This window comes from Echinops telfairi, unplaced genomic scaffold (assembly GCF_000313985.2).
Source record: "Echinops telfairi isolate 266 unplaced genomic scaffold, ASM31398v2 ScPeMD7_7468;HRSCAF=8506_0, whole genome shotgun sequence".
Lineage (NCBI taxonomy): Eukaryota > Metazoa > Chordata > Mammalia > Afrosoricida > Tenrecidae > Echinops > Echinops telfairi.
This window is the reverse complement of record NW_022111369.1, coordinates 99,306,683-99,330,785: the sequence shown is the minus strand read 5'-3', so window position 1 is coordinate 99,330,785 and position 24,103 is coordinate 99,306,683. Positions and strand designations below refer to the sequence as shown.

Here is a 24,103-nt window from a genome sequence, read left to right as displayed (position 1 = left end):
GAGGTTAAGTATAATCAGCACTGTTGCTCTTTATGGGCGAAGCCTCATCTTTCACAGGAGTTGGGACTGGTGGTTTTGAATTGCTAATCTTGCAGTTAGCAGCCCAATTTGTAACCAATATGCCATAATCACAGAGAACAGGTGATTCCTAAAAGTGAAATATAAGCTTAAGTGCAGACAAAGGTAAAAATCAACGTCTGTCACAAAACATTTCCATTTTTCTGTCCAAGAATCTAATAAAAAAACATTCACATTTAAAACGTACTTTCCTTGAATCCTATCCATTCTCCTCCCCAGCTGGGTGGAAGAGAGGGCTATTTAATGTCAGACGATGAAGACCCACTGGGAGCAGGGAATATTAGCTGGTCTGCATGTAATAATGTATGTTGAGGAATAAAACAATAATTCACATTCCAAGTAAGCATCAGGAAAGGGTGAGGAAGAGCCCCAGAGTCAACTCCTCATCGTAAAAGGCTCACCTTGCGATCAGTGAGCAGTTGTGAATCATATTCTTCTCCACAAAGATGCCTTGAGATTCGTCTGTCTCAACGATCCGTCCATCCTGGTACCACAGCACCTGCATGTCCTGGTCGATGTAGGAGGCCATGCATTGGAAAGGGAGGCTGTCCCCCTCAAACACAACTTGTCGGTGCGATGGAGTCATGTAGAAGGATGGCAATTCAAGGGGAGGGTCTGGGGGCAGAAAATCACACTCAGTGCACAAGCACAACGCTGCCATGGAAAATCACAAGTGACAATGTTCCTCATCAGAACCCAGTGTGTGTGATGACGCAGAGGAGCATCCTCAGGGCAGTCACAAGGTTACCGGTGAGACAGAAAGTCACGGGCAAACACAGAACCAAGTACAAACCAAGTACATTTCTAAACCAGAAATGCCTAATACACAACCCTGTAATGGTGAACCAACCAGTCACCAGTCTACTATATTAAAAGACACAAATTAAAAGTACATGCAAGGGTATGCACAATAGTCAGTGGGCGATCCTTGTGACTTGCCATCAAAAACATCAAAACCAATTGCCTGCCATCAAGTTGATGCAGACTCATAGTGATTCTGCGGGGCAGAGTAGAATTGTCCCTGTGAGTTTCTGAGACTGCACCTGTTGACGGGAGAAGAAAGCGCCAACTTTCTCCCGAAGAACAGCAAGTGGTCTGGAAGTGCTGACCTTGGTGGTCGCAGCCCAGCTTGTAACCCCTATGCCACCAGAGCTCCCTCAACCCTTGGTTTCCTGTACCTAGATACAATTCTTGGATGGTTTTTACACAGAGGAAGGTACCCTATAAACTATGAAGTACAACACACATTTGACTGGCATTAGATACCAGCCAAGCCTGCCTGTTGCGACTTGTGTACGTACGTATTCAACGTAAAGACTAACTTGGAAGCAGAGAGCATGGTACCCTGGGGCACTGCCTCAATTACCATCAAACCGCTTCATAATGAGCCCTGACATTTAACGTGCACCCTTTTGATGGCAATACAAGACTACTCCTGCTATAAGACGCCCACAGAAGGCAACTAAGAGAACAAGTTTTAATGATACTTAAATACAGAGAGTGGAACTAGAGATAAGTAAATGCTGATGTGTGCAATTTCCAATGACATCTATGAGCCTGGCCGACCTCTGGGGGAAACAGTGGAGTCTGATTATATTCTTCTGGTTGAAAACTTAAGACTCCTTAAGGAAGCAAACAAATCTCTCCTTACCTTATATATCATAACCACTTTTTTAAAAAGTGAGCACCCATTCTTCCTGTCAGTCAGTGGGGCTAAGTACTACATACATGTGCAATAAATGTTTATAAATAACATGGGCTCATTAAAAGCCATGGGAATATTCCGTCCATACGGTTAACATAGTAATTCCACGTAGGCCATAGAATTAACAACAAATGTGCAAAGTTATATACCAGAAAATTAATCGCTGCATGGCTTAGGGAGTGAGAAATGATTAACAACCCAAATACGCAGCAATAGGAAAGCTGTTAACTAAATTATGACTACATCTAGAACATGATTGGTAGCCATCTACTTAGAGCCCTACACACACACACACAAAGGAAGCACACACTCTGGTACGCTCTGAAAAGGCCGTGATTAGGATGCTGAGTGAGATTTCCACGAAGCTGGAAAGTGTAAGCAATCTAGGAAGAGGGTGAAGATGATACACCTTGTCATCTCCACGTGAGAAGGAGGCCAGCCCGGGCTCTATTTCTTTCTTAATTCCTGCTTCGTTTCCGACCTGAATGTCCACCCCATAAAGAGATTTTACTTGTGAAATAGCAGGAAGACTAAATAGGACGGGAAAGACTGTGGTAAGGCTGCATGCTTCCCAATACACAAGATTAAGTGAGGCTCTCCCACACGCACCTTGGCCACTGCCATCTAGCTGATTCAGTCTCTGTGGAACCCTATCCAGGGCTGTATAGCTGGTAATCTTTACAGGAGCTGACAGCCTCCTCTTTCTCCCACAGAGCAGTGATTGGGTTTGAAGCACGGACATTGCGGTGAGCGGGCCGATGCTTGCCCAACAGCACCACCAGGGCTCCTTTTAAAGCACTCTCTTAATTTGTGAGTATTTGTGTTTTTCTTTTCCACTTATATCAGGTACCAGCGGGCTGAATACAACTCGTGGCGAGCCTGCCTGCATCCTAACAGCACTGTGTTTCACAGAGCGTTTCAATGGCTAGTTTATGAAGGAAAAAACCTCACTGCCATGGAGTCCATCCCGACCCACAGCAACCCCGTAGGAGACAGCCGGGCTGCACCGGCGGTTTCTGGACTGAGCTCTTTTGGGAGTCGAAGGCTTCATGCTCCCCCAGTGTGTTTTGGAAAGGGGTCGTGAATGCTACAGCCCCTGGACTTCAGACAGTCAAGCTGACCTCCTCCTACTGACGGACTGTATGGCACATTTCAAACCAGGTCTCCATGAGTGAAAACATAGGGATGATTTGTACATAGAGACGGAAGATTTATAGAATTATCCACTCGCTTCCTAAAATTTAAAGTATCGATGTTGAATTACCAGAACAAGTTGCATCAACCTTTGAAAAACGCTGCTACCTAGCGCCCAGCTACCTGTCCAAAGGCCAGACGTCCACTTCCACTCTCAACTGTCAAGACACCGTCCTGAGATGTCATTATTGCAAGCCCACCCATGCTTCACCAGGTGACCCCAAATCTCTAGGTCTCTGTGCTTCTCCAAAAACTGGCTTTCCTAACACAAAACTACTCAGGATCTAAGAACAGCTTACCTTAAACTTCGATCAAACGGAATCGTGCGTTGGTGTTTTTTTTGGGTTTTTTTTTTTTTCTGTTTTCTTTAATCCACCTGGATTAACTGCTTAATTGTTTTTGGCACCGACTAAATATGACCAAATCCCCCAAGATGAATGGCTGCGCTTCAGCCCCAGCCAAGTATGATGGGAATTTTACATTTGGTCAGGCTGAAACGTGGGAGCCGGTGGAAACGTGGTGGAAGTTTCCCGCGGCATACTTTCTCCCTTACCGCACGTCAGCAGCTCCTGCTTCACCCCGGTGACCGGCTGGGCCTGCAGGGACTTGGGGTAGGCACACCGGGTATCCCGCACGGTGATGTTCCTCTCCTTCACCCAGCGGTGCATCCACAGGATGTTACAATCACACAACAGGTACTCAGTCTGGAATTCCCTGTGCCACACAAAATACAAATGAGAGAGGCTGGGGATCAATGCCAAGCGGCACATTGTTCACGGTGCTGTCGGATGGCTGGGGAGCCAGCCTGGCCTCGTGGCAGCCCTTTGAGTAGTGGAATGAAGGCCCACCTGGTCCTACACCAGCCTCGGGATGGCGCCGACCTTGAGTCCATTGTCTGGACCCTTCTGTCAGCTCATCTCCGTGAGGGTGTGCTTCCTCTGCTCTGCTTATCCTTTTCTATCCGTCTATCCGTTATCTCCTGATAACGCATTTACCGTGACGCCACCCCAACTCTCACCATCCTAACTTCTAAGAAGCACTCTTTGCAGAGAGGTGCCAGTGTGAGCCTTTGGGATTCCATGAGTCATGCAACTAAGCACTCTCACAGGTGAGCACGTCCATCAAGGAGAAACATCACCAAATGATTTACTTTAAAAACAGACGAGCAGTGTGCAGTGTTACACAAAGAAAATGAGTGCGCTGGTCTGAACACATTCTGAAGAGCTACCCTATGCTTTCCGAGTGTTCACGGAAGAGTCTGATTTCTGCCAATTTACTTGACAGTCCTCATAAAGTACCCTTTATGAGAGGGACCACTACTACACTTTAAAACTGAAGACAAGACAAAATTCTTACTTACAAAGACCGCAGCGAGCCAAGATAGTCAAAAGTTCCTTGAGATAATGAAGAAAACAAATTCCCTGAAAGATTTCTGGGGAAGGAAAAAAAAAAAGGAAAGAATTTCACTTAAAAAAAATACCATTATACCTTTTCTACGATTGAATAGTTCCGTGCCTTGTAATCAGAAAGTAATGTTCCACTGAGTGTATAAAAGTTAGTTTCAATTTTGTAAAGAGGAAGTAAGTGGTAAATATTTTATCCAAGCTTGACCTATGGAAATCCACTGCCATTGAATCCATTCTGATTTGCAAACATTTCCAAGATTGTAGATCTTTAAGGAAGCATATACCTTAAACTTTCCCCTCAGAGAATTTAGGAGTTTAAACTTCTGACCTTGCAGTTAGCCACCCGGTACTTACTCAGGCAGACCCACCAACGCCCTTCAGTCCCACAGGAAGGAGCGTACAACGGAAACATTATCCCGCTAGCTGAGGATTTCCTATCCCATAGCAGGTGATTCTGATTGGCACCTAACCAAGCACCAACTTCACAATCAGGTCTTTAGTCAAGCCCTCCTTGTCCCTGGTCACCCAGTGACAGTCAAGGAAGAAATAAAAAAAAATATTTTAAGTGGAAAAGGATAGCCTGACTGTCCAGCAGCAACAACACTCCCTAATTGAGTGCAAACCACGGTCACAGCAGAATGAGTCCAGGGTTCCAAAGGAAAGCGACTTAGGGTATAAGACAGAGTTCACCTTGGGCAAATGACTTGACCTTGCTAGTAGGGTATAAGACAGAGTTCACCTTGGGCAAATGACTTGACCTTGCTAGTCTCCCCTTGTGCCAGTGAGTCTAATACACACCTAAACCTTGCAGAGGAACCTGAGCAGCACAAGGGTTAAGCAGCAGACTGCTATCTGAAAGGTCCTCGATTCCAACCCCCCACACCAAGGGAGTCTGTAAAACTAGCGAGCTGCTCCCAGAAGAAGTACAGCCCAGGAAACCACACGGGGCAGTTCGACTAGGTCCCTCAAGGTCACTCTGAGTGGACATCCACTCCACAGCACGGCACCGTACCAGAGGAGCAAACCTCGTGGAGTTTTGTGTGGATTAAAACTCAGAGCACCCCATGCTACAACCAGAGTAGCCTGTGAATGCCCACGGCTGCTTGAGGAATGTGTTTTTGCCAAATTTGACCATGAGCTCCAGAAGAAAGGTGACACATTTGGGTCATTCCCTGAGGTGCCTCTGACAGCTAGCTATTGACTTCTAAAGTGCCTTGTAACCAGGAAACAATGTTGTGCACAGTTTATGGATTTTGTAAAGAGGAAGTAAGTGGTAAATATTTTTTAACTTTTGTTTGCTTACATTGGCTACACAAATATAGGTGAAATTACCAGAAGTTAAATGTTCCTGGTGTATGGCTTTGTACTGATGTGTTACCTCTGACTGAAGGGAGGGAGTAATGCAAAGAAATGCAATCCCCATCAACAGAAGTATCGGTTAACTAAAGCACAGTCCATCCTACACTAGTTAACAAGCATAAATCCAATGACCTGAATGATCATACGCACAGACACCTTCTGGGACAGAGAGCTGCCCTGTGGGTTTCTGAGACGGTCTACCTTTCCAGGAGCAGAAAGCCTCACCTTTCTATGCAGAGCAGCTGGCGGTTTGGGGTTGCTGACTTCAGGATTTATTAGAAGCCCAATGCTCAATCCATATGCCATCGGGCTGAATCAGAATTGAACATGAGTAGGATCGTAAATCTCAAAACACATATCAGGTAAGAGGTAAAACATAACAGTGGACCTCGCTTCAATAATTTCCAAAAAGTTTAGCAGAGCAGGAGGGAGGAGAAAGTAAACAGTCAGAAAATTACTACAGCCTTACTTAGTCCCATTCTGACCTAACATGACCTAAGTCACTCTGGGACTGCCCTAACCCGACAATCTTGTCTAAGGAACACTGCTGCCCAAATCCCAAGACAGAGCTGTAAATCACTCTGAACTAAAATCAAGCAGCAGGAGATGTTTTCTATTTGAGTCATAGGCACCCAAAATTACACAAGCTTTTCCTTCATCACTGCCTCATTTGAGGCAGTCCTCAAAGTAAAAATATACCACCACCACCACCAGAGTCCCCAGAAAAGGGGGGGCGGGGCACTGCCTGAGGTCACACAAAAAAAGTTAAATACGATTGATTCAAGTAATTCCCTGGCATGAATAAAACTCTACAGGAAATCACTCTCTTACTGAAAAACATCATTCGTGTCTCATTCGGCCCTACGTTTTCCAAAGGAAGAGGGCAACTCAAAGACCTGCTGTCAAGTTCCCTGACTGAAGAAGCGGGAGCCATTTGTCCTGCCCTGACCAGGGAGCTAGGTCCCTTCTCTTCCTGTGGAAATGGGGGCATCACAGTACTTCAGAGTCAAGACTTGTGAAGGTTATACGAATGGACACATGAGGGACATGCTAAGGAACAAACTTGTAAAAGAACCAGGCACAAAAAGGCTCTTTAACCAAAGGTCTTTGGACCTAAACAACCCTCACCCCCACTCCCAAGTTTCAGGCTGCAAATGACTAATTTTCCCTGAGGTACACAGACCTTCTGCCAACTCCCCACATCACATTCTAGCCGTGGTTGCCAGTTAGGAAATCAATTCTCTGCTGCTCTGTTTGCTTCGCTTACACGTCACTATAAAGCTCTCTACTTTTGGTAATCAGCCTTATTTCTAATTACTACCAAAAAGATGTAACTTTATTTTCAAAATAAAATAGTAGCATTGAGGGTTGGTACAAAGGTCTAGCGCATTTACATTACCTACCTAAAGATGAAATTTATATTACCTACCTACCGATGAAGAACGTGACACAAAAGTTTTTAAAAAGTGACCTCACCCAAAACCACATGTCCAGAGGCAAGATTCAAAGGGTCATTTTACTCCATGACTCTGTCACTTGACAAACTACATGGGATCTCACCTCCACTTCCAAGAATTGGTCCAGCTTCCCTGTGTCTCTAACTATGCAGTTTTGGATAACATTTGCACCAGCAGCCCCCGCCTGTCATCTTCCAAGTTCACCCAAGCCAATGAAGCCTGAGATGAACTTTCTCAATGTGAACATGGTCTCCGCTGTGCACCGTGTCCTGTCGGTGTTAGTATGGAGACCCTACGGGGCAGGTCACTGACCTGCAGAATCGGTGAGTCAGAATTGACTCAATGGCAGCATTTTATTTTTGTTTTGTTTTGTAATAGGGTATATGTTTAAATATATGAATATATAACATAATTTGATGTATACAGTAGGCATAACAGCATATATAAATTAATACACATAGGGAATAAGAGATGATGATGATCTTGGGGGACCTTATCATTGTAGTTCCTGATGGGTTTGCAGGTTCATATCCCGCCTGTTCCTAGAGTTGGTCCTTTCATATTAAACACCCCATAGTTTACAAAAGCACAAACACTGCCACCCAGTCAGTGCTGATTGGAGAGATTCCACAGGTCCAAGGAGTGCTGTAAGGGCTCCAAGGTGCGAATCTTCATTTACTGGGGTGCACGGCCCCATCCTTCTCCCCCAGAGCAGCTCATGGGTTCTACCTACGACCTTTCGGTTCACAGCTAAGTACTTCAGCACTGTGCCACGGGGCCATTTTCACACATCCCAGGTACTATCCAAGGCATCATGACACGTGAACAGAAAGGTGTACTTACAGCCTAACCAGATTGGTGAGCCCTCGAAATATGTCTGCATTCAGGCATCCTATCCGGTTATTTGTCAGGTCCCTGAGGAGAGGGGGAACATGGCCACAGTGAGTATTCAAGTTAAGGAAACGCACACATTCTCAATTCAAGAACAGAAGCCAGGCTTCAGACCAGGCAGCACCGTGGAGACCTGGACCACTGAGATGGTGTCTTCTTGCTTTGACTTGCCACAGACACTAACCAGATCCTGCTTCATCAGGGCCCGCACTTGGCTTCAAACATTATCTTTGACTCCTGAGAAATCACCCAAGAGGAAGCTGGAGTGAGAAAGAAAAGGGGCCCAGTAGATCTAACTGCCAGCAATACAGGATCTTTAGTGACCGGTCATCTAATTCGGCTGTGTGACCCCCGCCAGGTGAGGCCATCCCAGCCAGCACACAACAGAAACCAGAGCAAAGGGCAAATTAGCAATTGGATGGCCTGTATCAGTCTTCAGCAACAAGCTAATGTACTGCTTCCTAACTCATTGCTCATTATTCCTAACACAGGGGGCCTACAAAACCTTGCGAGGGGGAGCCACCATCTTTTAATTCCAGCAAAATTGATGTTTCAGTTTTTGTCAAAACTTCTACGGAGGTTTCAAGAGTTTAGGGCCCAGTGAAATATATAGTGAAAAAGAAATATGGAATTAGCTTCAAATGAATCTAATGGGGCGAAAATACATGAGCTTCTAGTTTATAGATTGTGTTGATAAGGCCAAAGGGTAACTGAATGGATTCAGATTTTACCTACTTTTGGTTGTTGATGTTTAAACACACATACACACACACACACACACACACACACACACACACACACGGATTCAGATTTTACCTTCTTTGGGTTGTTGATGTTTAAAACTAACTCTCTCTCTCTCTCTCTTCCTGATTCAAATCACCTCTAAAGTAAAGACAGTGGCAAAGCACGCTTCCGAAATGGCTTGGTCCGTTGAGGGAGCTGCACAATTGAGATGAATGACTGAAGGTCCCGTGAAGAAAAGGGGCCTCTGTCTGCTAGCAACTAACACAAGCTTCGAGGCCGCAGAATATCTTTAGAACCACCCGCTTTCATTCAGGACCCCGCCACCGCAAGCTGCAGGCCGGAAGCTCACCGCTCAGTCAGCTGTTTGGAATTAGGAAGGTATTTTCTACCAGGAAGAATATTCTAAATCGCAGGAACACAAGAGATGACTTTGGCAGGGTGTAGATGCTGCCTGATAAAGTCTCAGCGACTCAATGGGAGGCAATCGAAAGGAAGGGGCAAGCCAAACACACTGCCATCGAGTCAATTCTGCCAGACAGCGACCCTGCTGGATGGGGGACGACTGCCCCTGGGGGTTTCCGAGGCTGTGACTGGTTAAGGGAGTCGGCCCGTCTTTCTCCAGCAGGGCCGCTGTTGGTATTGACCTGCTGAGCCGGCAGATCACAGAGCATGTGCAACCACTATGTCACCAATTCAGTATTGGCTGCTGAAGAAGCAAAGGGAAAACATGGGTGATACATTGTATGATCCTTATACTATTCTAGTAAAATGTTGTTGCTAACCACATTTCCTTCCAACTATACTTCATGAACATATTGTTATCAAGAAACTGTGATCCCAAAGCAGTAAATACAGAGGTGGTGATTACAGGGGCGAGAAGATGAAGTGTTCTTGTCTGACAATTTGACACTCGGACCTTTCCCGGGGAGGGGAACAAACCGGGAAAGGAAAGTTGCAGGGAAAATAGCGTAGATGTCCTGAAATGTAATCATCAGAATTACCGAGAGAAATACTTAAACAAAGGTTGCTGGAAAGCGTTTAATTCTAGTCCAAAAGGAAGAGCACACTCAATATTATCTCCAGTTTTTCAGTCGAAGGCTTCTATGGGCAAGTTACTGAATGACGCAGGATGCACTGAAAGATGATGGGCAGAAGACACACATTATCCCAAAAAAGAACAAATGACACTCAACCACTCCAAAAGGTAGCACATGATCAAGAACTAATGACACTCAAGGAAGAGGTCCAAGCTGCGCTGAGGGCATTAGCCAAAGCCAAGGCTCCAGGAACTGACAGAAAAACAACTGAAATGTTTCAAGAAGCTCAGGAAGCCCTGGAAACACTCATTTGTCTGTGTGAGAAATATAAAAGACTGTTGCCTCATTAACCAAGTGGAATAGATCTACGTTTGTGCTCATTCCAAACAAGTGACCTCAAAGAATGTGGAAATTATCAAACTGTCTCACTAATAGCACACTCAAGTAAAATAAAATGTGGCTAATGATCACTCAACAATTGTTGCAGCCGTCCATGAACAGGAAGCTGACAGAAATTCAAGCCAGATTCAGAGGAGGAGGTACCATAAAGGATTAAAGTTGGACTGCTAATTTATAAGGTCAGTGGTTTGAAACCAACAGCTGCTCCAAGGGAGAAAGATGAGGCTTTCTACTCCCATAAAGATTTACAATCTTGGAAACTCACATGGACACAGTTATAGCCTGTCTTACCGGGTTGTTATGAATCAGAATCAACTCGGTAACAGTGAGTTTGGTTTTTTGGACAATGTGAAGAACAGGGCGTCAAGACTGGGTGAAGGCTTATTAAGAACCTGTGATGTGCAGATGACACAACCTAGAACAGACAACACCATGATAAGTAGAGGAAAGATCAATGTTATCCAGGATTTCACTGCACTGGGATTCATAATCAATGCCCATGAAAACAGCCATCAAAAAAATCAAAGACCTTATTCCATTGGATAAATCTGATGCAAAAGAGCACCTGACCTAATCTACGCTATTTTCAATTGGCTGATACGCACGTGTAAACTGGGCAATGAATAATAAGGACCAGAGAATTGATGCCTTCAAAGTATAGTGTTGACAAAGAATGTTGAACAAACCACAAACTGCTAGAAAAACAAACAAATCTGTCTTGCAAGAAGTGCACCCATAATGCTTTGTAGAAAGTGAGGGGGGTGAGTAAGACATACTTGGGGCATGTCTTCAGGTGGGGCCAGTCCCTGGAGCATGCCAGCGGGCCTGCTGGGGTCAGTGAAGACGAGGAAAGTCTCTCATTCAATGGACAGCCACCAGACGGCAACAATGGGTTTAAACGTAACCACTGTGAAGTGTTTTGCTCCGTTGCTTGGTGTTGCTGAGTCAGAGCTGACTCAATGAAGCCAACCAACAACAAACGGTTTCGTGAACACGCCCCCTGCGCTTTTCTACTAGGGACCTCCCCACGTACACTTGTAAACATTATGAAATACCCACGCGTTTTCCTCTCCTGTCAACATTAATGGGCGCCTATAAAAGGAACACTTTAAACTCATCAAGGAGAAAATTCAAATACTTACAATCTCTTCAGCGACGACAGGCCCCAGAAGGCACCTGGATCTATGCTACTAATAAGATTGTTCCGGAGGTCCCTGTGAAAAAAAAAAAAAGCGGATAAAAATGACTCACCTGTCAACACTGAAACACATGCACACATGCTACGACTTACCTGGCCCCGGAAACCTTCAATAACGGCAATGGCAATGGCAATAGCACAAAACCCAAAGCAAAAAAGGTTAACCCACAACCATCTGCCAAGTAAGTGGCAGAGACAATTCAAACTCAAGCTTCTGGTTCCAAAGCCATTGGTTTGTCTCAGTCTAAGTATACAGTCTAAGCAGGTATCATTAGGGGGGAAAACAAAACACAGGGCCCGTGGTAGTGCTATCAGGTAAGCATTTGGCTATAAACCACAGGGTCAGAGGTTCAAGACCACCAGCCACACTGGGGGAGAAAGATGAGACTGTCATGGAACGCCTATGAGGGTCACTGAGTTGGAATCAATGCAGTGGCAGTGGGCTTCTCTGATCATAAAAATAAGTTCTGTCCTCACGTTGTTCGAGCTTGAACGCAGCTACAGTCACACCTGGCTGACAAAGTCGGCCATTCATAATACGGCCACAGCACATCCATTACACTGAGGGTGTTTGTATCTGACTGTATTCAAACATAAGCACCATAAACGTCTGTTCTCCATTCCTCCTCCCAGTGCATCCCTGGTTAGGATTTCTATGAAGTAATGATACAGGTTGAAGGTTCTGAATCCGCCCAGCTGGGTCCTGAGAGGAACTCCTTTCCATCTACTTCTGAAAGGCCGGCCAGTGAAACCCCATGGAGCTCAGGTCTACTCTGCAAGCAGGAACCCCCTTGACAAAAATCAAACTTGATTTTCAGCTAGTAAGTCACAAAATCGGGTCAAAGCAAAGGGCTCACAAGTCCATAGCTCCTGGCATCTGGCAGCCAGCATGCGCGCACGAGAGCGAGAGCGAGAGCGAGAGCGAGAGAGAGAGAAGGAGAGAGAGAAGGAGAGAGGGAGGAGGATGGAGGGAGGAGAGGAGATATGAGAGATAAAATCAACAAACACATTGCCATCTAGTGATTCTGTCTCACAGCTACTCTACCAAAGCTTCCCAAGACTGTAAATCTTACAGGAGCACATAGCCCCATCTTTCTCTCTTGGAACAGCTGGTGAGTTTGAACCACCAACCTTGAGGTTGGCAGTTTGCTGCTTACCAGACATCAGTCACCATCATGTAGTCTGATACTTCTCCAGTGAGCTGGTTCTTCTAAGTAAATACACTGCCACGAGGGCAGCAGTGAGCCAAAGCCTTGTCCCTCTCCAGATGGGGCTGGGAGGACAAGAGCTATGGTTGAAACTCTTCTCTGGGGGCCAGGTCCCTAGGACTTGTTTTGGACATCCCTTCCTACACTGATTCTCCGGTCAGTCCGTCAAGTGTTGGGGAGTGCTCTCAAGAGCAGTGACGGTCAGCTCTGAAGCACATGACAGTAGCTGACTGGGCAGGACCTTATTCCTCTAAACCATGGTCCTGGCCCAGACTTTAGCCGTGAGGTGGCCAGTTGGTGAGGAACGACTCAGCGCGTGCCCAGTGAAGTCCAGGTGCCCTGGCCAACCTCTCAGGGCTTCTGGAGCCCGACTGTACACCACAATCTCCTTCCTGCATCTCTCATGCTTGGAGTCTGTACCCACAGGGACAAAACCACCCGGTGCTGACGGAGCTACCTTTGAGCTTGCTGCGCCAACCTTCTACATCTTAGATTGCTTCGGGGTACCCTCAGCTGGTGACAGAATAGAAACAAGCAGGGGGATGCCTGGCACAAAGTCGGAAGGCAGGTACATCTCATAGGTCCTTTGAATCCAGTGGCTTTTATAAAAAAACAGTCTGTAATGGTCTTAAAGGAAATTCCCCCTCGACCATGGACGTCATGTACTGCCACAATGCGAGGTGCCGAGACTGGCCTGTAAGTCTGACAGATCCCGAGTACTGTCATTGAGTCAATGCCACTCACAATGACTCTGTAAGGGACAGAGGAGAACTGCTCCACAGGGATTCCGAGCCTGTAATAAGTCTTTAAGTGAAAACACAGCTTCAGTCTTTCTGCCATGGGAATGCAAGCCACCTAGCTTTCTGTTAGCTGCCCAAGGCTTAACCCACTGTGTCACCGGGCTTCCTCATGCACAAGTCCAACCCAACCCAACCCACCGCCATGCAGCAGATTCCGACTCATGGGCACCCCGCACAGGGTTTCCGTGATTCTACCAAATCCTCCGGTGACCATGTCAGCCCCCCTCTAACTGGGAAGGCATCTGGCCCCGGCCCCACTCTGTGTCTGGGAACATGACCCCACGCACAGCCATGTTTCGGCAGTGGGCACAGGCATCACGTGTCTTCGTCCATCCAACTAGAAAACGGCATCTCAATCCAACTGTCCCAAAGTCTCGCCTGCAAGGAGGGAGGGAGCCCTGCCACCACCACACACCTGTCACAGCGGATGCTGACTGTGGAGGCATGTGTGATGCTAGGAACAAGTGTCCGTGGATCTTTGGGACCAAGACACACTAGGAAGAAAGGCCTGGTGATCTGCTTCTGAAAGCAAACCTATGAAAACGCCACGGGTCACCATGGTCGTGAGGATGATGCAGGGCTGGGCTACGTCATGTTGGTCAGTCAACTAGAGGTCGTCAACTAGACGGCCTCTCCTAACCAAACCCCCCTATCACCAGCTAGTGAAAACTGACTGAGCTATATGGCCTGATGGAGAACAAATCTCTATCTTAATTTTCTAACAACTAGTTGTGAAGAAGGTCAGTGAAACAAAAGAAGACCGTCAAGGAAATGGGTTGACAGAGCAGCTACAACAATGGAACGACCGTGAGGAGGGTGCAGGCCAGGGCAGTGCTTGATTCTGTTGTACGCAGGCAGCTAGGAGCCGCACTACTCAGTGGCACCTGTTAGTCCAGGTAGACTAGAAAGGCAAATTCATAGAAGCACTCTTATGTGTATAAAAAAGAGGCTTATATACAAGAGCAATTGGATATTGAGTAAACGTCCCAGGCCAGTTCAGATCAAGTCCATAAGTCTGATATTAGCCCATATGTCTGATACCAATCTATAAATTCCTCTTCAGCCTCACGCAACACATGCAATGACGCTGACTGCAGGAAGACCACAGGTCAGTGGGTATAAAGTCTTGTGGATCCAGTGGAGTTGTAAGCATCTCAGCACTGGCAGGGGTGTCCACATGGCTGCTTCAGCTCCCAGGGCTCTGGCTGCATCAACAGAGCTCCATCAAGGCTCGTCATCAGTAATGTCTCACAGGGAGTGAGTATGTGTCCTATCTCCAACGAGCTATTTATCTCCTTAGTGCCTCCAAATGAGATCACCAAGCTGCGACCTGATTAACAGGCTATACTCCACCTCTTTACTCTTAAATATCAAATTGACAACCGATTATATAATTTCCACAGCACCTAAAAAACCTAACCATGATTAGGGGCAAAAGGATACAGGTTACATAAGATGGGTGTCGGTGTCAGGACACGTGTCCTGGAAGTTTCACTAAACCATACTGATGAGGTTGGAGTGAAAAATCAAAATACTGGTGAGTATCTGTCCATCCTGTACTGAGCCCAGCATGGTCCAGGAGTCGATGGCTCAGAGGTTGCCGCACGGTCCACACTGGGAAGGCCTCATCTCCGAGCTCTAAATGGCGGAGGGATTCTCCAGAGCAGCTGCACTCCAGAAGGACACTACTGGAGCCTGTGGAGGCGGGGCCTCTCATTCCTCCTGCTTCACCCAGTCAAGCAGTCTCAGAGCTGGGGTGAGGGGCGCACTGCCCCACCCAGTCAAGCCCGGCTTGCTGTGTTTTTTGTTTTTAAGAAAACTGGAATTCCCTCTGGATGACACAATTTGATTTTCTAACCGGACGTTGATTATTAAGCACAGGTATAAACTCTCTGCTCTGATGCCCACAGATGCCCACTCCATCCATCAGAATCAAGAGCCTTCTTTGTTCGGCAAGAAGAGAACAGCTGGGTCCGGGCTGGCAGATCCTCCTCTGGCTATTTCGCAGTGCGGGCGCTAAAACATTTTTGAAATAAAGTCCTCCACATAAAAACGCCCGTAACTTCCTCAAGAAAGACTGGCAAGCACCTTTGCCAGACCTGCAGGGACGGCTGGACACAAGAAAACGGTGTCTCTCGGTGTCCTGGTGTCCTGCTGCGGCAGCTGGCAAGAGGGCCTATGATGCGGACCCTGGGCCATTGGCATTTTAAATGCCAGCAGGGGGACAGGTTTCAGCAGAGCTTCTTGGCTGAGAAAGGCTAGGAAGGCCATCCCAGGAAGCTTCACCCCTGCACCCTCCCCCTGCTCCCCAACCTCCCTGAAGGAATTCTAGGGTCTGATGAGCAAATGAAATCTCTATGTTTGAGGCTCATAATGCATAAGCTCTGCAAATAAAAACAGAGAACATCTATTCCGGTTGTTTAAAACATACGTGTCCTTTCTTTTCCTTGGGATGTCAAAGGCATCCCCAACGGGCACGGATTTAGCTAGAGCCGAAACACATCCGTTTGTGGCCCGTGATGTATGGACTCCATTTCTCTACGGAGTAGCTCTCTTGAATAAGGGAGTTCTGTGATGTGATTTAATGATACGCTTTGTCTTCAGTAATAAAAATTACGTGATGAACTATATAAAATGAAGTGATCACTTATATGATCCACATATTTATCACAAAAGGCATATAATATCAAAAAAGCTAGATGCCATGTGTTGGGGATGCTAGAAGAAGCTAATGCCTCCAGTGGCATTTCAGAAACGAGCAGCGCCACCCAAGTTTTCAGCAAAGCTTCCAGATTAAGACAGATTTGGAAGGAGGGCCAGGTGACCAGCAGGTGACCGTGATCTGGCGCTGCCCTGGAAGATGGGCGCCCCCCCTCTGGTTGGATGGCACTCAAAACATGAGTGGGGAAGTGCCGTCTCCTCACAGTACAGTTGACATTAAGACAGGGAGGCAGCAAAGCTTTTGTGACCTTCCTTGATTAAGGTGGTATGACGCAAAGTGAGAACTGCCAGCAACCTTTAACAAGCCGAGCCCGGAATGGACAAAGCATCCCATGCTGGGAAAATGGGAGATTGAAAAGATTGATATGGTGGGCATTCGAGAGCTGAGCTGAGCTGAGCTGAGCTGAGCAGGCAGTGGCCATTCTGAATCCAGAGATCATCTGGGTTACTACCAAACTCCAAACTCCCACTGCCATCGAATGCATGCTGATTCAAAGTGACCTTCTAGGACCCGGGAGAACGGCCCCTGTGGGTTTCCAAGACTGTACCTCTTGACCGGAATAGAAAGCCCGATGTTTCTCCTGTGGAGCTGCTGGTGATCTGGGACTGCTGACCTTGCAGTTAACCACATGTAACCCCATCACTAGGACTCCTTCACCGGGTGCAAAAAAACAGTATGGAGGTGGCAGCATTTGACCTCTCTGACTTCACAAGCAGGCGGAGGAGAATCTCCATCAGCACCAGCCTCAGGTCCATTCCTAAGCCTCCAACCTTCCTTACCAATTCTGGCACCAACTGTCCCTCCCACCGCACTCGCTACTTCTCCGCTGGGTCCAACAGTTCACAGACCACGCTCATGATTAGGGGCTTCACTAGGAAAGTGAACAGGTTACAATTTGTCTTTGGTCAAAAGTTTCTTCCCAACAATGCCCACAGCCAGGCCTCTCTGGTCCTTGGTCTCGTGGTCTCTACATGTCCCCCCGATCTCTGCCGGTTGGGCATGACCTTTGGATAAATGCTTAAAGGGTCCGCCACTCGGCTGTAAGCTTCAGGCTGAAAGTGCTCAGCCAACCCAGCTCCCCAATTAAGTGCCTGGAGGTACTCCACTCTGCAAGCAAACCTCCTGCCCTCAGCTTTGTGCCCTCAGCTTTATGCACTCAGCGGGCAAGGAAGCCCTCAGCTGTATCTCATACTCTGGGCTCTTGGTTCTTTCCGCTGCTGTCGTCTTTGGCCACTTCTCTGGTGTCACAGCTTCTCTGTCCCCTGAATGGAGAAGGGTCAGTGAGCAAGGACCCAAGGAAACACTCCAACTTTGGCTTTTAAGAGCCTGCTTCCCGTTTCTGAAATTTTATACCCAGCAAGCCGTTAAACCTGACAAATATAGGACAGTTCCAAGTTTTCACTCACAATCAACTTGGTTAACAATCAGTCACAACTGATTCAGACAATCCGATCAGCATGTTCCCCCACTTTCTAAAACCCAGACCCATCAGGAAAAGAGGAATTAAACCAAATCTGCATAGCCCTGTGGTGGGCGTTACTAAGACTATTGCTAGAAGAGCCGCAGCAAGCAAATCACTGCACCGCTTCAAGGAGGAATGTAAGAGGAGTGCATGGCGCTCCTCATTAAAAGAACATTTCAGGGTCCACCCCATAAGTACAGCACTGCCAGGGATAATGTCCACATGCCCTTAAGAAAGCTCAAGTAATGCAATTATTATTCAAATTCACACACCAACCACTAGTGCCCAAAATGAAGACAGTGAAGACTTTTCCCAACCCCCACCATCTGTAACTAGCCATACAATCTTGATGGTTACTGTTGGAAATAAAGGAGGACCAGGAGTCGGAGGTACGGCCTTGAGGGCAGAAACAGCACTGGGGAGCACCTGGTTAGAGTTCTGCAAGGCCCCACTGGAAATCCCATTTTTCATCAACAGAAATAGGCTCAGAGGTGGGATACACAAAGAGCCAATCAACTACGTCTGTGGAAAGAGATGGTGAAGAAGCTCAATATGATTAGTCAGAACAGGGCCAAGAGCAGGGTGCAGAACCAATCAATCACCAAATAAATGTGCAAATTGAAGTTCAATTAGCAGCTCAGTAAGTGACCCACTATACCACCCCAAGGTCCTTAAATACACCACAAGAGCAGAGTAAAACTGCCCTATAGGGGTTTCTTAGGCTGTAATCTTTATGAAAACCAATTACATCTTTCTTCCTCATAGAGCCCGGAAGATTTGAACTGCAAACCTACTGGTTAATAGCCATGCACTCAACCACTGTACCACCAGGGCTCCATCCTTTATTCACAGCCCTTATAAAATATTGTACAGCTCCCTGATCCCATCTGCTCCACACCTCACCCCCCTTAGAACGTAAGCAGCATGTCCCAGGGTCCAAGCCTAGACCAGGGGGAGCACATGAGCTCCACGGGAAAGACTGAACAGTTGAGGCGCTCTTTGTGCCCTGCCTTGTCACTTGTCCAAGTGTTCTTTGCGTTGCTACATATTCTGACTCTATAAATCTACATCAGTTATTATCCAGCCATGGCACATCCTTACAAGGAATGACAACTCGCCTTGAAAAAAGTGGAATCAAATGAGGAAATGGAGTTTGCAAAAATGCCCAACACTGAAACCCAACCAGACCCCCCACTGTGAAGTGGATTCTGGCCGACAGTGAGCCCTACAGGACAGCAAGGGCCCCTCAGAGCGTTCCCCGCACTGTCCCCCTTGCAGCCACAGCCTCCTCCTTCCTCTACTGAGCAGCTGGCGGGTTCAAACTGCTGACCTTCCAATTAGCGACGGAGTGCTTCACCAGTGCACCCCTGGGCTCCTTAAGATGCTCTCTTTTTAAAAAGGTTCCTAAGTTAGAGAAAAAACTCATTATAACTATTCCTATCACAATAAAAGTGAGTCAGCCAATCTCCCGCACCCTCTCTCTCTCCCTCTCTGTTCTCTGCTTGCTACCTTCCCAGGAGGGACAAGATCCACAGTAAACAATGGAACACAAGACAGTCCCCACATAAAAACCAAGCGCTCAGAAGGGAAAACGGACAACGCCTAAGAAGGAACGATCTACTAAAGTGAAGTGTGTGGCAGTGTGTGTGCACCTGGGGCCTGTTCTACTCTGAGAAACATTTCATTGATCAAAAAAAAAAGAGAAACTGAATCCTCTTTGGAAGTCTGTTCTTCAACCCAAAAGAATCGCCGAGGGCTGTGTGGCTCCCAGGTGTCCTCCGTCTCCGAGGAACGAGACCACCGCTGCTACTGCCGATGCTAGCTGCTGCCGGTCCTATGGCGTCCCCGTGACTGGTTGTAGGCCACAGTGACCCACAGGGTTGGCCCTGGCTGATGTTTCCGGAAGCAGGCTGGCAAGCTTTCCTTCCTCATCCGACTAGTCTGGCTGCTCGGCTAAAACAAGTTTGGCATCATGGCAACACATAGGTCTCCACTGGCAAATGGGAGCAGGCTTTGCAGGAGATAGCTGGCCAAGAAGGGGAGAACTCAAGACTGAAGCACCAATGGCCTCGCAGCCCAGCCACCCACACCAGCCTATCCTAACCTGTCCCGCTCTACTAAATCTATCCCTGTTTTCTACATGGCTGCTCTTATTGAAGGCCATCGTCTTGTTCGTTTCCTGTTACTTTACTCATAAGCACGATGTCCTTCTCCAGAGACGGGTCTCTCCTGAAGTGTCCAAAGTACCTGAGACCAAGTCTGGCCATTCTGGCCTCCAGGGCGCCTTCCAGCTGTAATTCTTCCAAGACAGGTATGTTGGTTCTTTGAGCAGCCCGAATTTTCAATATTCTTTGTCAGCACCGTAATTCAAATGCATGGATTCTTTTTTGGTCTTCCTTAATCAGCGCCCACCTTTCACATGCATATGAGGTGAATGAAAATACCGCCCTTGCTTTTCAACACCTGAAAAAGATCTTGTACAGCAGATTTCCCCCAATGGGATGCGTCACTGGATCTACAGGGCTAGGACTGTGATTCTAAGGACACAGAACCTTAAAGTTCTGACACTGGTTAGAAAAATTCCTCGTTCTACCTCCTGCTGTGTACTCCAGATCCTATGCTGCCCTATTTTTTAGAGTGTCTGGCTAATTCTCATTTGTAAGGTCTCTAGCTCGCAGGAAGAGAAGATGGTACAAGGAGGATGCCCACTGGTTAGCCCACTGCTTCACTCTCGTTCTCACTGCCAATGAATAGAGGTTTGCTCACGGCGACCCCTGTGAGTTTCTGAGACTGATCATCACGGAGCGGCTGGTGGTTTCAGACCGCTGCTCTTGCCGATCACAGCCCAGTGCGTAACCGCTATGCTACCAGGGCTCCCCGCTCACTGATCAGAGATGGGGAAGAGGAGCCCTGAGCACAGAAAGGTTCGATCAGAAATCAGCCAGGAGTTGGCATGGGAAGTACAGAGGCTACAAAGGCTATTGCTTTAAAAGTAGCAAATCCATTTGGAGAACTAGATTAAACACTGTGTTTGCAGGTACCCTTCGTCCTTTTGCACTTGGTTTTACTCTGCTCACAGACTTTGCATGTTTCACAAACTGAACGTCTGACAACATTTTTCCAACAACATGTGCTCACGCCATGTCTGTGTCACGTTTGGGTTAGTCTGCCAGTGTTTCACACTCTTTCATCATCATGTGACAGCATGCTTAGTAGACTGTGACACGATGTCAACGTAGCATTTACATGCACAGAGGGAAAAATCAGTAATGCATGGTTCGCTTTACTGTGATAGTCACTAGATAGGGTGATCTGAAAGCCAACTCACAATATCGAATCAAGGAGCCGCCTGGTGATACTGTGGGCTTGCTGTCAGACTGCTAACTGCAAGGTCAGTGTTTCAGACACACCAGCCAATCCATGAGGGAAAAGGAGGCTGCCTGCTCACATAAATATTTACAATCTCAGAAACCCTATATAAATAGAAATGCTTTATGTTGGAATATCAGGACCTTGATGGCATAATGGTTACTCATTGGGCTGCTAACCTCAAGGTCAGGAGATTCCCCAAAGGAAAAAGTTGAGGCTTAGTCTTGCAAACTCGCAGGGGCAGTTCTACCCTGTCCTATCAGGTCACCATGAGTCAGCATCAACTCAATGGCTGAGTTTTTGGTGCTTCTACAAGGTAGATGGGGCTGGGCTCTCTGAGAGGGAAAGTACTCATACCCTTCCTTCCCCATGGTCCAAACCCTGCTTCCATGGCCAAAGAGGACAAAAATAGGAACAGTCCTGTGCTAGTTCATGTCTAAGAAAATGTTCATCAGTCCTTAGAAGTCAAAGGACCAAGCAATTGGCTCTGCGAGCCCAGAGTGCCTACACTGCCCTGGCACTAAAGTGAAAGGAAGGCTTAAGCTGCAACTATGAGAAACCACTAGCCTCCTCTCTGCCCTTTTCAGCTTTGAATCCCAGCAGGGACCTCCAGCACCAAGGGCAGGGCTCTTCTCTCTCCCTCCTTCAAGCCTGGAGCCCAGGCATAAAATCCTTCTGTCTTCTTGAACCAGCCCTGTGTTCCAACAAAGACAATGCTGCAGGCAGGTCCAATCTAGGCAGGCTGACTTCCTCACTGCACAGGTGAGGCCAGGATCAGGCCTGGGCTCTGGGTGCACAGAGAAAACGCAGAACTTACAACTGCTGAGGTGAAGGCATTTGTCAGAAGAGAAGGCCCAGACTCCAGAGTCATCCCTGGGATTTTAAGCTACCGCTTGTTGTATCATGCTGCATTCTCTAGGGCTGCGGTTCTCAACTCCGGGGTCGAACGACCCTTTCAAAGGGGTTGCCGATTCATAACAGTAGCAAATTTACAGTGATGAAGTAGCAATGAAAATAATTTTATGGTTGGGGGTCACCACAACAGGAGAAACTGTATTACAGGATGCACTGCTCAAGAGAAACAAAACCAGTAACACGTGTACCATTTCCCCCAAAATAAGACAGTGTCTTAATTTTTGCTCCCAAAGATGCACTAGGTCTTATTTTCAGAGGATGTCTTATTTTTCCACGAAGAAGAATACAGTACACATTTATTGTCTATTGTTTTATTAAAAGAGACCTCACACTTCCTGTCTGCTCCGGCTGCAGGTGCGGCCAACAGTGAGCTGCTTGGCGGCGCCCACCGCTATGGTCCGGAGTCCAGAGTTACGGTAGCTTCGGGGAGCCTTATTTTCGGGGAGGTCTTCTTTTGGGGGGATGCCTTTTATTTCAGTGAGAGGCAAAACTGTAAGGAGGTCTTATTTTCGGGGGATGTCTTACTTTCGGGGAAACGGTATTTTTAATATAAAGAGTGAAATTTCCATCAAAACAATTCACACAGTTGTAGAAATGGTTAATCAGAAGATCAGATGTTATTGGTAGGCATGGAAAATTCCCAGGACTTACAGGTAATATGGTGGGCCATTGGTTCCAATCCAGAGAACCAGGGGTCGATGTAACAGGATGTACCAGTCGTAGGACATGGAAAAGCAAGTTCTCCACAGGGTCTATTTATTGATATGAAGCAGGACACAACCCTCAGGAAACACATCGGTAAGGAATGCACTCCACACTAATCGTCAGAGTCCCAGGACGGAGGACGTCTTACTGCCAAACTACTGAGGATCCTGGTCCAACCAAGTGGACACGCAACCTAAATATCGCAGCCTTCAATAAAACAATCCTTCAGAGATGCCTGACTCTCTTCCCTTCTAGTCCCAAAAGGGAGAAAGGGGGTATTCTGGGATTTCTGAATGAACAGCCCACCTCCTTGTCTGAAAAAATCCTAAGCAGCATATTAACATCACCCTAAATGGTAAGCTATTATGATGTTTCCATCTCGTAAAGAGATTTATTACCAACCAATGGCTGGAAATAAGGTCAAAGACAAAGGAAATTGAAAAGGAACTGTGAAGAGGGTGGTAAGTAATTCCGACCACAGCGGGGCCCATTAGCTATGCCTCGCACACTTTTTATGATACGTGTAAACAACTGCATCAATCCTGGGAGCCCAAAGTCAAACGTGCTTCTGAACACAACAGACAGCATCTATAGCACAGGAGTGCCCCTCACCCCTCCTTCCTGGAAAAGGGAAGACCCCAACTGATTCCTCTTATTATTCATCGAGCACCTCCCTCGATACCTGACAATGTGCTGGGTGCTGGGGGCATTTATCAACCGTTTGCACGGAACACAAAACCCAGCAGGCAAACTCACGGCCTCGCGCCGCAGCAAGACTCCACAGCCAGTGATGCTGCAGCCCGATTCTTCCGGGTGTGGGGAGCAGATGGCTTCTCTGCCAGAAGCACACGCACCGTTCAGCTCCTCCCAGGAGGAAATTTCTTTCCCCAAAGCCTCAAGCAAACCACGATCCACCTGCTGTTGGTGTTAGCTGCTGCTGAGACTCACAGAGCGGCCCCAGCCAAAGTAGCACCTGAGAGCACACTCAATGTTACTTCAGAAAGTCGGGAATGCGATGGTAACTTTATAACCAAACGAAGAACAAAAATGCATCACATAAAGGTAAGAGCAAAAATGATGCCATTAGGTTTGGTGTCACCAGGGTAGCCAAGTATGATGCCATCCTCACCCTCCTCCTGCACCAGACCATACAGAATCCTTAGTAATGTCTGTTGCCCACTTTAGTCAGAGACTCGGGTGACATCGTTGTAAATGGCTCAGATGCGATGTCTTTGCTTCTGCACATTAGCCACAAAATTGTCCCGGAAAATTTTCTGCATTGGTATTATCGTTGCAACATCATCAATAACCGAGTGGAAGCCTTTTAAAATTTTTCTTCTTTTCCTTTAATTACTTCATTCTCAGAAAGTAACTAACCACAATATTAGACCCCAAATGCCAGCATATTTGACAAAATCTGTAACTCTAAAAGCACTGGCGGCAACGCCAATAAC

General features: G+C 47.0%; 1 protein-coding gene across 1 annotated transcript in view; it reads right to left on the bottom strand.

Annotated features, from left to right (window-relative positions):
• The window catches only part of LOC101653668 (adhesion G protein-coupled receptor A3), a gene marked incomplete at its 3' end in the record, with an annotated part of 35,889 nt that extends 23,244 nt beyond the window's left edge, over positions 1–12,645 (bottom strand). Inside the window, exons 1-6 of the mRNA XM_030888572.1 lie at positions 12,626–12,645; positions 11,413–11,484; positions 8,043–8,114; positions 4,338–4,409; positions 3,531–3,691; positions 480–693 (exon numbers count right to left, since the gene is read on the bottom strand). Of these exons, the coding sequence (XP_030744432.1) occupies positions 480–693; positions 3,531–3,691; positions 4,338–4,409; positions 8,043–8,114; positions 11,413–11,484; positions 12,626–12,645 (611 nt within the window). The remainder of the gene's footprint in view (positions 1–479; positions 694–3,530; positions 3,692–4,337; positions 4,410–8,042; positions 8,115–11,412; positions 11,485–12,625) is intronic.
• Positions 12,646–24,103: the final 11,458 nt, after the last annotated feature.